This window comes from Neoarius graeffei, chromosome 4 (assembly GCF_027579695.1).
Source record: "Neoarius graeffei isolate fNeoGra1 chromosome 4, fNeoGra1.pri, whole genome shotgun sequence".
In the NCBI taxonomy this organism is placed as follows: domain Eukaryota; kingdom Metazoa; phylum Chordata; class Actinopteri; order Siluriformes; family Ariidae; genus Neoarius; species Neoarius graeffei.
In genome coordinates this window covers 21,761,484-21,774,443 of record NC_083572.1, presented here as the reverse complement: position 1 = coordinate 21,774,443, position 12,960 = coordinate 21,761,484, and the positions used below count along the sequence as shown (strand labels likewise).

Genomic DNA, 12,960 nt, shown 5'->3' with positions numbered 1-12,960 from the left:
TTTTGTCTAACAAAACTGTATACATGGCAGTCAATTGTATATTATATCGTTTACTAAATTTTTTTCAACAGGATTGCCACCAAGTTAAAGGAGTCAAAAAGTCTGATAAGGGCACAGTCATTTTCATACTGTATACTGTCATTTGTAATAATAAAAATGTTGCATTTTGGAACAGCTTGTAGTTGCCAGATAATGAACAGCTGAAGTTAGATAGCTGGGAGCAGGGAGACTTGGGATGGGGGAGACTTGGGACAGTTTGTATTTCCATAAATTAATTTCAACCAATCAAGTTTTAGAATACATCAGAAGTTAGACATTTCACCTTAGGAACCTACTTCCTTTGGAGCCATGAAGCTGGACACTGCAGTAAGGTTTGTGTAGTTAAATATCTCATCTCATCTCATTATCTCTAGCCGCTTTATCCTGTTCTACAGGGTCGCAGGCAAGCTGGAGCCTATCCCAGCTGACTACAGGCGAAAGGCGGGGTACACCCTGGACAAGTCGCCAGGTCATCACAGGGCTGACACATAGACACACAACCATTCACACTCACATTCATACCTACGGTCAATTTAGTCACTAGTTAACCTAACCTGCATGTCTTTGGACTGTGGGGGGAAACCGGAACACCCGGAGGAAACCCATGTGGACACGGGGAGAACATGCAAACTCTGCACAGAAAGGCCCTCGACGGCCACGGGGCTCGAACCGGGACCTTCTTTTTGTGAGGCGACAGCGCTAACCACTACACCACCGTACTGCCCGTAGTTAAATATATTTTGTAAAAAAAAAAAAAAACTTTTGTACTTTGCCTCCACCTCCATTCTATGGTGTAATGTATGCTGGTGAATTCGGGATTTGTTAGGAATTAAACTATGTAGCTAGAGGTTACCATATACAGTATTATTTATTAAACTTAAATTCTGGGGAAAAACATTTTTTATTTTTTTTTCTAAAACCATTAGATGGGCAGAGTTGGGACAGTTCATGTTAGTTTTTTTTTTCTTGTGGCTTACAAATATAAAATTGTTTAAAATTTGTTGTTAAAAATGTGGGTGTGTACCTGCATGAGGATTAAGCTTATTTCATTCCTTCTTGAGAATGAGCTGTTTTGTCTCGTTGGGTTTGGGTAAACTGACATTTTTCTATAGCTTTACCAGTATAGTGAAGGCCAGTATATGTGACAAGCTGAGAAACTAATGTTGTGGTAAGAGGGTATAATAAATACTCTCTAATACAGTATGAATGTGAGTGTTACTTGCAAAGAATTTCACACAATCTACAAAAGTCTCCCTGCTCTCCCCTACTATCTTCAGTATTGTAACAGCAGCAACTGCAAAAAGGAACAGGAATATGACTGGGGCTATTACACAGCCTAGTTTTACCACCCATATCATTGGGTTTTGCTGTAATGTCTGTTTAAGTGATAACTTAAACAGACATTACAGCAAAACCCAATGATATTGGTTAGGTCCTGATATTATACAGTGGAAACAGAAAAATCTACATGCCCCATTAAAATTGCAGGTTTTTGTGATGTAACCAAGGTAAATATCAGAATTTTCTACATTTACTGTGATATAGAAACCAACATAATTCAAGTGAAAACACAAAGTATGTACAATAACCTGGCTACTGTAACAAAAATCTGCAATTTTAACAGGGGTGTGTAGACATATTTTTATATCCACTGTATATGAATTTGATTTTACTGTATTTTTTATTGGAGAGGCACCAGTTTCCTTCAGTTTCCACTTCCATGCCAGTAGGTGGATTGGCAGTTCATCTGGGGTGCATTCCCAACTCACGCCCAGTGTTTCCATGATAGATTCCATAACCATAATAACTAGGTTGCTAAAGATGAATGAATGAGTGAGTATTTATTATTGTGTCAGTAGATTCTCATGATGCTGTAGCTCGGTTCAATGCTGCTCCAACTGAGGGCTATGAGAATGATGTGGGCAGCAAGACCACCATCCGCATCATCAACTCACAGGTAAACCTTTGTCCACCCCTACCTGTCTCTCTCATATACACATGCACTTGCTCTCTAGCGGAGAGGACAGAGATGGGATGTTAAACAAACCACTATCTCCATGTTTGGACAGATTATGGCTGATCCACAGCATAGGTTTACTGAAAGTCATCTCTTTAAGAATATTACACTTGTGGCATGGGACCCTGGTTCATATTCTGGCAACCTTGAAAAGGTGAGTAATAACCAAAATTAGCCAAAAATTCAATAGCTTACCTCTGTTGATCAATAAACAACCTGGCAAGTCCAGCCTAGTCCAAGATTTACGTTGTGTACATTCACTTCTAATTAATTGGTGTACTCAAAATCCGTAACATTAAACAGTTTAAAATGATTGAATATTGAAAAATATTATATGGACACAAGTGTTTTATTAGGAAATGCACCACTTGTATTTTTCAAGCTACATCTGGGACATGGAGAACCAAAACCATGACATGTGTCACTCGTGAAGAAATCGATGAATTGTTTTGATAAATTTGGGTACTTTTTGTTTGTGAATGTGTCTATATAATAAAAAGAAAATCACATGTTGGCTTGAAGTTTATGAAGTATATATGAAGTTTATCATCTCGTGTTGAAAAACTTTAATTTTTCAGATGAAATACATCTGAGTGACATACACACTCAGAAAACAGAGTGCATCACCACCTTTAGGGGTACAATGGCTTGTCACTGGGGCAGTACCCTCTAAGGTACTTATTTGTACCATTTATATACTGATTGGGAACATGTATGTACATTTTTGACCCTAAAAAGGTACACATAATTACTTTGAAGTCCAATAATGAGCCCAAGGGGGTACATTAGTGTAGCCTGTACCCTGGGGGGCAGAAATGGACTCCTACTGTACCCCATTTGAATTGTATTTCCCAATATTTCACTCTGATGATGCCACTCCCAGTGTTTTCCTGCTGACTGGATGCACATTGTCAAAATGGCAAACCAGTTAAAAATTAAAACTCTTTTGATTAACTTTTTGTTTTGTGGATGCGTCCATAAACATTACATGGTAACATGAAGGTATGACATTTATCATCTTGTGTTGAAAAATATATCACTCGTTTGTTTTGCTCACTCATGAATACTGTATATTCACCACTTGAAGATAAACTTCATATCTTCATGTGTATTATCCTCTATGTATTTGCAGTTAAAACTTTTTTTGCAGTTTACAATATGCTAGTCAGAAGTGAAGAACTAGGAAATGAGACAGTTGATTGCCCCACCATACCTCCACCCCACTTCCAATTCCACTGACCACTGAATGAGGAATTTTATAGAATATTCTCATACGATTCCAAATCTGTTTTCATTTCCCATGTCTTGGGTCTTTCACAGTGGTACAAGAACCCAGATTATGACCTGTTCACATCATATATTGAGCACAGAAAGAGATTTCCATCACAGCCCTTCTACATCCTGGATCCAGCCTTCCTCTGGAACCTGTGGGACATTCTTCAGAGCAACACAGAAGAGAACATCCATCCCAATCCACCCTCATCAGGATTTATAGGTTAGACTAACATCCACACAGAATTAAAAACAACAACAACTCTGTTTACACGGGTGATACAAAGAATTTTCAAGCCATTTTTGGAAAACTGGGTAATATACAGCACCTCACTGAACTTTTTGATGACATCAGAATTAGCTGATGGCAATACTGGTGAATCTGAAATAATGGCATATCTTTGCTATATCAGTATTAATGATGTTACAAAAGTGAAATTTCTAGTTGTACATATCAATACATAAAAAGTTCAAATATCCCAGATCTGATTGCACATCATGCATTGTTGCCACATAGCTTCATGGTACTGTTGGTCCAGTGCAAACCTCCTGGGGTTTCATATATGTGTCATGCTATTTCATCCAGGTTCTCTGGTTTCCTGCCACTGTCAAAATACATGCTTGTGTATGTTAAATTGTTATTAGGTGTGGATGAGTTTGTGCACGCGCATGTGTGTGTGTGAGTGAGATGCCCTATGGTAGATTGGTGTTTTATTCCTGCCATGCACCCAGTGTTCCTGGGATAGACTCCAAGCTCCACTGTGACCTGGATAACATGGTTACTGATGATGAATGATTTAACAAATTAAAAATAGTAGGATATGAAGTTAGAATGGCTATTTGACAGGCATGTGTGTGATGAGATCCCTTATCTTGACCAAGCATGTGTATGTGTGTATAAATCTGTAAGCAGATGACAGTCACAATAAACTAATTGACAATTTCTCTTTCTTTGGATTAGCACCTGAAAATACAGGGTTAGTCAAAATTATGTTAACACTTATGGATTTTTTTTTTCTCCTGCAGATAGACCTATGCCATAGGTGACAGATTAAATGGTACTGTTGCTCGCTGTTTTTTGTGTGTTGAACACAATGATGAACAGGTTGAGACTGTCCTGTAAATCATCTTGCACATATGATGTATGTTTTGTGAATAAATGGTTTCTACCATTTAAGTGTTAACATAATTTTGACTAACCCTGTATGATGCTCCAAACAGCTCTGGCATTGTTCCTTTACATGTTATTCCCAAAATAATGACACCTTTTTCATTTTGTTTCAGGCATCATTTTGATGATGAGCATTTGCAAGAATCTTGATGTCTACGAGTTCATCCCATCCAAAAGACAGACAACTCTGTGCCACTACTATGACCAATCCCATGACTTTGCCTGCACATTGGGAGCATATCACCCACTGCTTTATGAGAAGCTCCTCATCAGAAGATTGGCCACTGTTTCTTTGGAAGAACTTATGACAAAGGGCAAGGTCACTCTCCCAGGATTTAGTCAAATAACCTGCTCAGAAAACCAAGAGATAGCAGCATAAACTCAGAGCTCATTTAAAACCACTTCTTTAGTAATAGCTTTATTCTGGTCAGGGTCATGGTGAACACAAACACTGGGCACAATTGGGCAGGGATACACTCTGGATGGCATGAGTGGATTGCCCATTGGGAATACCGGGAGTTTTACTGATTGGCCGCTAGACAATTGGGCCAATAAACCATTAAAGTTGAGACAAAAAAATGGGGTTGAAAATCAATTGGTGTGCACCTTGATCGACTGACCTATAGTGTTGTGTGGTTACTGGCCCAGATGGGGTGGGGCAGGGCCATTTTAACATGATTGGCTATGGTCAACAAAATAGTTTCACATATACCTACCTCATAGCCAGTTAACTTCAGTCCACATGGGTCTATCCCACCCCCTTTCCCATTGATGTTATCAATTAGACACTCCACCACAAAACTTAAAGGTTCTGTCTGCAAAATTGAATTCTGGGCAAAAATGCTATATTTCTATTGCTATTGGAGTTTCAAGATGTTTTGTGTTGATTTGAGTTGAAATTGATGAGTTGTGCTGCTGCACACACCATGTATCCTATGTGTAAATGTGTTGCTGAGATGAAATGCATCCTGCATTTTACGATTCCAGAGATTGCTGAAGCAAGTGAGTAACAATATCATGTGACCACCGTAAGGGGAGTTTGACCTACTTTTAACCAAAACAAGTCAGCAGGGGCAAACATGGCGGACTCTGCTCTCCCTATAGCTAAAAGCCAGCAGAAAAGAAAAATAAAATATGAAAGCAAATCAGCTAGAAAGCACACCAGAAGTCAAGTCAAGTTTATTTGTATAGCGCTTTTAACAATAAACATTGTTGCAAAGCAGCTTTACAGAATTTGAACGACTTAAAACATGAGCTAATTTTATCCCTAATCTATCCCCAATGAGCAAGCCTGGAGTGATGGAAACCAAAAGGTTCTCCACAAGCATTTTCGTGAAGGGACAGATCGACCACTGGAATCAACTGAAGGATGAAACAGCTTGAAATCTGACAAAGAATTTGTGGTGCTTATCTTGAATCGGTGAGTCTATGGAGTTATACACCTCATGTTTTGATCTTACAGAGAAAGAAACGATAACACAAAAGCAGTAACAGAGAAAAGATATATTCATCTTTTCTTTCACGGATCCATTCACAAACATCAACAACAAATTACATACCTGCAACTCAAAGCTCTCTGAGATCAATGCAGAGTCTCAATGTTTTATGTGCACTGCCATCTTGGTGTGACCCAGTTCCATAATTATGCCAATTAGTTCAAGCTTCTTGTGTTCAGCTGTTTCCGTGGAGCCATACTGTTTGGCTCCAAGAGGTAGCGTATTCGGTCCTAAAACAGAGGAAAGCAACCCTCAGCACATCAAAATGATCACATCTCATCCACCTGATATTGTTTTTGCAGGACATAGGAAAATGTCCCACATATAAAAATGTCCACAATAATAAAAAAAATGTCCATGATGGGGGGGGGCTACCAATCCATAGCCATAGTAACCATCTTCCCCCTTTCACTGTACAGCATTGAACACACCAATCCCTGTACTCGATGCCATGTTCTATCTCTGCCCATTCTTCTGACTCCCTGTAATGGTATTGGATACAGAGATGATACCGGATACCAAATGCAGTGACATCATAACTGTGCTTTAAACCCGCGGCGGAATCAAAATTCTTTCTCTCTGGCGGTGGGTTTCCACGCGTGAACGAGACGCTGTTGCATTGGCGCTACAGAAGAACAAAGAACGAGCTATTGATACCGGACCTTTAGCCAAAGTTCAATGTATTTGATCTTCGCATAGTTGTAATAATAACTGAATCGGCTAGTTACTGCAGCCCACTTAGTAATTAAAAGAGAAAAGGCGACCAGATCCCTTTTGCCTTTCTCAACGTCGACGAACTACAAACAAGATTCCTTCCGGATCATTGGACGGCCAACGGGACACCGAAGATCTTCAGCTGACGAGCTGTAAAAGTGAAAGGAACAGAACTGTTTTCTCCCTGGACCTGCACTCCGCGCTGTCTTCGGATAACAGACGGCGCACTTTCAGTCGCCAAGCAAAAGCGATCTCAAGTAAGGCTGGCATCTGGGCAATTGTTAGTCTTAGTTGTGGTTAGTTAAATGTGAAGTGTGTTTTTTATTTGAATTCATTTATGGTTTAAATGTACGCATTTTGATTCACATGAAAGTCGGTCTTAGACCGCGTGTTGTTTGATTTACGTTGTTTACTATCTGTATTTAGTTAGATCGTGCATGCTCTCTCTTTCACTCTCTTTTTAACTCCCTCCATTGTACTACACCCCTCAACATTGGGATTTCAGGAATAGCTAAGGGTTAAGTAGAAGTTGGGTTTAAGGCCTACCCAAGACTAGTTTTTAACTACAGATCCTTTGTCTCTCTCTCATGCACACGTGCCCTGCTTGTTGACCATCCCCCTCTGGGCAAGGCTTAGCACAAGGCTCGCGCATTCCATTCACATTCCATACACTCACTCTCTCTTACACACACACACACTCGTACAGAGACACAAACACATGATTTCCCTCTCACATCTTAACATCCACTCGCCCCTACACTGTAACACTTGCATATAGCTTATTACTTTGATCACCATTAGTGCCTTAGTTATCATCATACTGTATACACTACTGATTCTTATTTGTATACATTGCATCACCATTTATATTGAATTATTCCTTGGCTGCTATTGTTGCTATATCTGATCAGTATTAGTTTGCTAATTCATGTCAGCTATTTCAATAAATGGTATCTTTGGAATAAACTGTCTTGTCTATTGCTACAACATTCACTGAGTGCCAACCTCTGCCAAACAAGTATTCTAATTGCCTTCGCCCATTTGGTTGTTATATGAATGTTATAGATCTAGAGTAAACGTATTACATTAGAGCTACAATACTCAATAAACTAGAGCAACATTGCTACCAAGTTATTCCATTGATTTTAATAAATTAGCTATAAACTATTAGACACTTTAATTAATGATTAATGAATTTGAGACTGATCCCTTTTTACATGAGACTGATTTGATAAGCCTATTGCACCTACAACAATAAAAAAAAAAATGAGAAAATAAATAATACATTTCAGATGACTTTGCAGTTAGTACCTTTAATGAAACAGATGAGACGCCGACCTATAAGGTATTAGGCAGAGACCCGTCCACCCGTAAATTTGACGGGTGATTGCCAATTTCAACGGGCAAGTATACACACAGACGGATACTGAAACGGACGATAATGCCGAAAATTTTCGCACATGAATACTCCCACATGTCATCCGATAAATCCAGTTATGTTCCGCCCACACACGGACTGGCCATCGGGAGTAGCGGGAGTTTTCCCGGTGGGCTGGTGGTTCAGTGTGGGCCGGCGGAGAAAAAAAAAAAAAAAACAGTTGCGCGCTGGCCTTTAATATGATAAGCAATGTTAACAGTTTCTTTAACAAACTGTTAACATTGCTTATTACAGTTGCGCGCTGGCCTTTAATATGATAAGCAATGTTAACAGTTTGTTAAAGAAACTGTTAACATTGCTTATCATATTAAAGGCCAGCGCGCAACTGTTTTTTTTTTTTTTTTTCTCCGCTGGCCCACACTGAACCACCGGCCCACTGGGAAAACTCCCGCTACTCCCGATGGCCAGTCCGTGTGTGGTTCCGCCATCATTTACAAATCGTAAGAAACACAGTTTAATACGAAAAATACTGAAAACTTGAAATGAAAAATCAGAATATTTCATCGTTTCCGCCATTTTGGCCCGCACTGAATCTTGTAACATGCGGACTGAATAAATCGCGAATTCTGATTGGTCGAAAATTGCCAAACACCCTGCGTTGTAGTTTCCTCTTTCTTGGCGGGAGAACCACATTTTTTTTTGCTGACTCACTCTTCTGGATCAAGATGAATCCCAACAAACGCCCCAAATTGAATGTGACAAAAACTGATTCGTTTTTCCACAAAAAGACAGAAAAGGTATGTGTGATACATTGATTAACAAGGGGGTTTCATTGGGGTATGGTAAAATAGAATACTGTTGGGTTTTTTTTTTTATTAAATACTGTAACTAGATCAAAAGATTATATACAATTCATTGTTGTTTATTTTCTTTTCACTTTTGTTACCAAATCAGACACCATACATACATCTGATACATTCAGGAGTGAAACTGAAAAAAATACAAAGTAAAAATATGCAATATTTCTGATCAAAAATTACACGCCATTTCACCCTGAAAATGTCCTAGAATGCAGGAAATGAAGTCTAAATTTCAAAAATTTTCTGGGGGGGCATGCCCCCAGACCCCCCTAGAGGGACTTCGCGCCTGCGGCGCTCGTCTTCGCACCTGCGGCGCTTATCAGGATTATATAAAATATTATTTTTGACTGGTAAATTTCTTTTTCTGCCTAATACCCTACCGACCTAAGCCCAGTTATCTGATTTAAAAAATCATGGACAAAAAAACATGCAGTGAAATGAAAAGGTGGAGCTGAAAAGTCGAGGGAAAAAAGTCACTTGAGGCAGGTGCAGCAAAGTGTTTCAAAATGAGACTTTTTTCCTTTGGTGCTGCTGCTACCTCTAACAAGTCAAAGCCAGCACAACCACCAGAATCAGAGCCAGCACAGCCCTCATAGCCCAGGCAAAGGCACCAGTGACACAGTAACATTGATGATGGCTTATTTGGCGAGCATGCTTTTTAGAGATATCAGTCGCAAATGAGGTAGCTAACAGTTACATGGGTATTCAATTATGAGATGAGGGCTGACTGTTTTCTGTTTGGGTAGCTTAGAGACAAGTCAGATCTTTTTCTGGGTTTAATGAAATAAAAACTACTGAAATTATAAATGTTCGCTCTGTAATTCTCAATCTGCTGTAGCTACTCTAGTTGAAATTAGCCTGTTACTACAACAACTGCTACCTACCTTACCTAATGGTAACATCCACTAGTACTAGTAGGGCTAGTATACTAATAAAGGTATATTAACATCCTAACAGTATGTACTAATATTAAATACTACTGTTTTAATATTTTATTTATTTTACTGATAGTGTTATGTTTCAGTGGTATACCAACATAATAATCCTAATACTAATTACTCATGTAGGCTAAGGATAATCCTGCTGTTGACAGACAAGACCAGGAAGTCACTGCCCATTCAAATGTGGATTTGGATTTTTTTTTCACAAGGCCAAAAGCAGAGGCCTTGGACAGCTTCTTTCATTTTCACCATTTTCTTTTTCTTTTTTTTTTGCAAAGATGGCACTAATAGAACATGGCTGTCCTACACTGAAGAGAGACAAACACTCTTCTGCTCTCTTTGTAGGGCATTTGCTAAGCCTACAGATAGCATTTGTTCATCGGTCATCACTGGAAAGACAAACATTACACACATCCATCAGAGAGTGGAAGAGCATGAGCTGAGCAGTCAGCACAGAGTTTGTGCTCAGGCATATTTCAGATTTAATTTGTGTATTGGTCATTTTAACTATTCTGTGGTGCAGATAGAAATTATTGTCCTTAATTTCTCAATTTTTATTGAAATAGCCTGTAGAGTTTTGGGTTGTTGTTTTTTGTTTTGTTTTTTTTTGTAGTTGTTGATTTTGTGTAGAGGCAGAATCATTTTATTCTATGTATCTAGCCTTGCATCAATTATCTATTAAAATTTAAATCACAGATGCATGGTCTGCATAGCCACTAGGCCTGTATATACGCTAATTGATTTATTGTACTCAAGGGGTCAAGTCAAGTTTATTTGTATAGCGCTTTTAACAATAAACATTGTCACAAAGCAGCTTTACAGAATTTGAACGACTTAAAACATGAGCTAATTTTATCCCTAATCTGTCCCCAATGAGCAAGCCTATGGCGACGGTGGCAAGGAAAAACTCCCTCAGACAACATGAGGAAGAAACCTCGAGAGGAACCAGACTCAAAAGGGAATCCATCCTCATTTGGGCAACAACAGACAGCATGACTATAACATTAACAGTTTTAACATGTCAGTTTCACTGATGTTATAAACTCTTCATTGATGGAAACTTGTGTGCAAAACTGTTCATGACAACTGCAGTCCTAAAGTTAGCAAGTCAACTGTAGTCCTCAGCCATAAAAGCATTACTGTAAGTGTCCAGAGCATCTTCCAAGTGTGACTTTCAACGGTCCATATGGGGCCGTCCTCCACAGGAGCAATGCGATGAGACTCCAACCAGACACAGGGCCAGGATGGATCAGGCAGGTCCGAGGAGCAGAAGAGGTCAGCATCTCGATCCCAGGACCGACATGTAACTCAGAGGGACAGATTGGGGGGGGGGTAAGAGATAAAACTGGTTGTTAGGTATGCCCAATGTCACCTGAATAAGTAGGAACAGTATGGACCCTTTTCAGTCACGTGACCTTCGTAAACGCGACCGCCATTTTGGACATGTAGTGGACTTCGGCTCAAATCGGTTTGAATGCGAGGAAGGCGACAAACATAAAAGAAAAAGGAGCGAGATGCAGAAAACTGTATTTACTAGTTTACTGTAATTATGATCTGGCAGCTATTTACACCGGATCCAGTGTAAATAGCTGCCGGAGCCAACGTCCGAGGTTCCAGAGCGCGCGCGAGCGAGAGCGCCGTCTCCGGCCGGAGCCGCGAGCGTTGGCTCCGGCAACTATTTACACTGGATCCGGTGTAAATAGCTGCCAGATCATAATTACAGTAAACTAGAATGGAATGTTAACAGCAATGTAATGCCTTTTCTGGCTAATTTTATTCGTCTTACCTCCAACAAAGTGGTCACTACACAAGCGTTGGTATGCCGCTATCCATCTTCTCCGTCGGTCAGCATCTACCGGGATCCGATAAAATGATAACCCTTGCCTTGTTTGTTGATGGTTACTACATCCAGGTGCACAACAATATAGTGGCATGATGGAAGTCTTGCTGAAAATAAACACTTTCTTTGCTGCCGTTCCTCAATGCTGGCTGTGGTAAACTACTGGTAGTACACGTCCAAAATGGCGGCCACGTTTGTCGTGACGTCACGTGAAAAGGGTCCATACAACCAAGTGAGGTGATTACTTGAGGAGAGTGTGGCAGTGGAGGTGTGGTCAAACATCAGCTGTGAATGGCAAGGAGGCAGGTTGAACCAGCAGGTAACATGTGATGAGGTGCACCTGTGTCAAATTACTGGCTGTCTGTTAACCTGTGGCTCTGTATGTCTTTCAGACAGTCAGGAATGAGAAAGAGAGAGCGAGTGAGTGAGCTATGACACCCCATCACGTGTGTGTGTGTGTGTGTGTGTGTGTGTGTTTGTGAATGGTCACTGAAAAAAGGGTGCTACAATAAAAGCACTCACCTGTTCTGAAATCTGCTTCCCATTCCTCTGTTTCCCAAACTCTGAGAACTGTTACAGAGAGCTAGATAGGTGTTTATAGTTTTGAAAATGTATTCTAATGGTTCTTGTCATGATGTACTGTACTCGCGTAAAATTCTCAAGGAATAAAGACCCCACAGAACTTGATCAGGCAATTGAATGCTTAAAGTCAACGTTCCACTATACTTTAGATAATTAGATTAGATTAGATAAAACTTTATTGATCCCTTTGGGAGGGTTCCCTAAGGGAAATTAAGATTCCAGCAGCATCATTACAGATAAACAAAGAAAATAAATAGAGAAAAACTTCTAGATAAATTAAAATAAATTAAGTATTTACATATACAAATATAAAAGAATAAGATATGGGGAAGAGAGGAAGGGGGAGTGGGGTTAGGGTAAGTGTGTGGGGGGGAAGCAGGAAAGATATTGCACTTTATATTGCACATTATCCGGTATTGCTTATTGTTAGGCTAGGCTAGGCTACTGCTCTTTCCCGTCCTCTGTCCTCCTGTTACCCCTCCTCCCCCCCAGAAAGGAGTTGTACAGTCTGATGGCGTGAGGGAGAAAGGAGTTTTTGAGTCTGTTTGTCCTGCACTTGGGAGGGAGCATTCTATCACTGAACAGTCTCCTCTGGTTGCTGATGACGGTGTGCAGAGGGTGACTGGCGTTGTCCATGATTTTCAATAGTT

At 39.9% G+C, this 12,960-nt stretch overlaps 1 protein-coding gene across 7 annotated transcripts in view; it reads left to right on the top strand.

Annotated features, from left to right (window-relative positions):
- st6gal2b (ST6 beta-galactosamide alpha-2,6-sialyltranferase 2b) overlaps nt 1-5,658 on the top strand; it is a 57,404-nt gene extending 51,746 nt beyond the window's left edge. For all 7 annotated transcript variants that reach the window (XM_060919000.1, XM_060918998.1, XM_060918999.1 and 4 more), the window contains 4 exons: nt 1,899-1,996; nt 2,109-2,210; nt 3,377-3,551; nt 4,613-5,658. In XM_060919000.1, the coding sequence (XP_060774983.1) occupies nt 1,899-1,996; nt 2,109-2,210; nt 3,377-3,551; nt 4,613-4,878 (641 nt within the window). In that variant the 3' untranslated portion in view covers nt 4,879-5,658. The remainder of the gene's footprint in view (nt 1-1,898; nt 1,997-2,108; nt 2,211-3,376; nt 3,552-4,612) is intronic.
- The last annotated feature ends 7,302 nt before the right edge of the window (nt 5,659-12,960 follow it).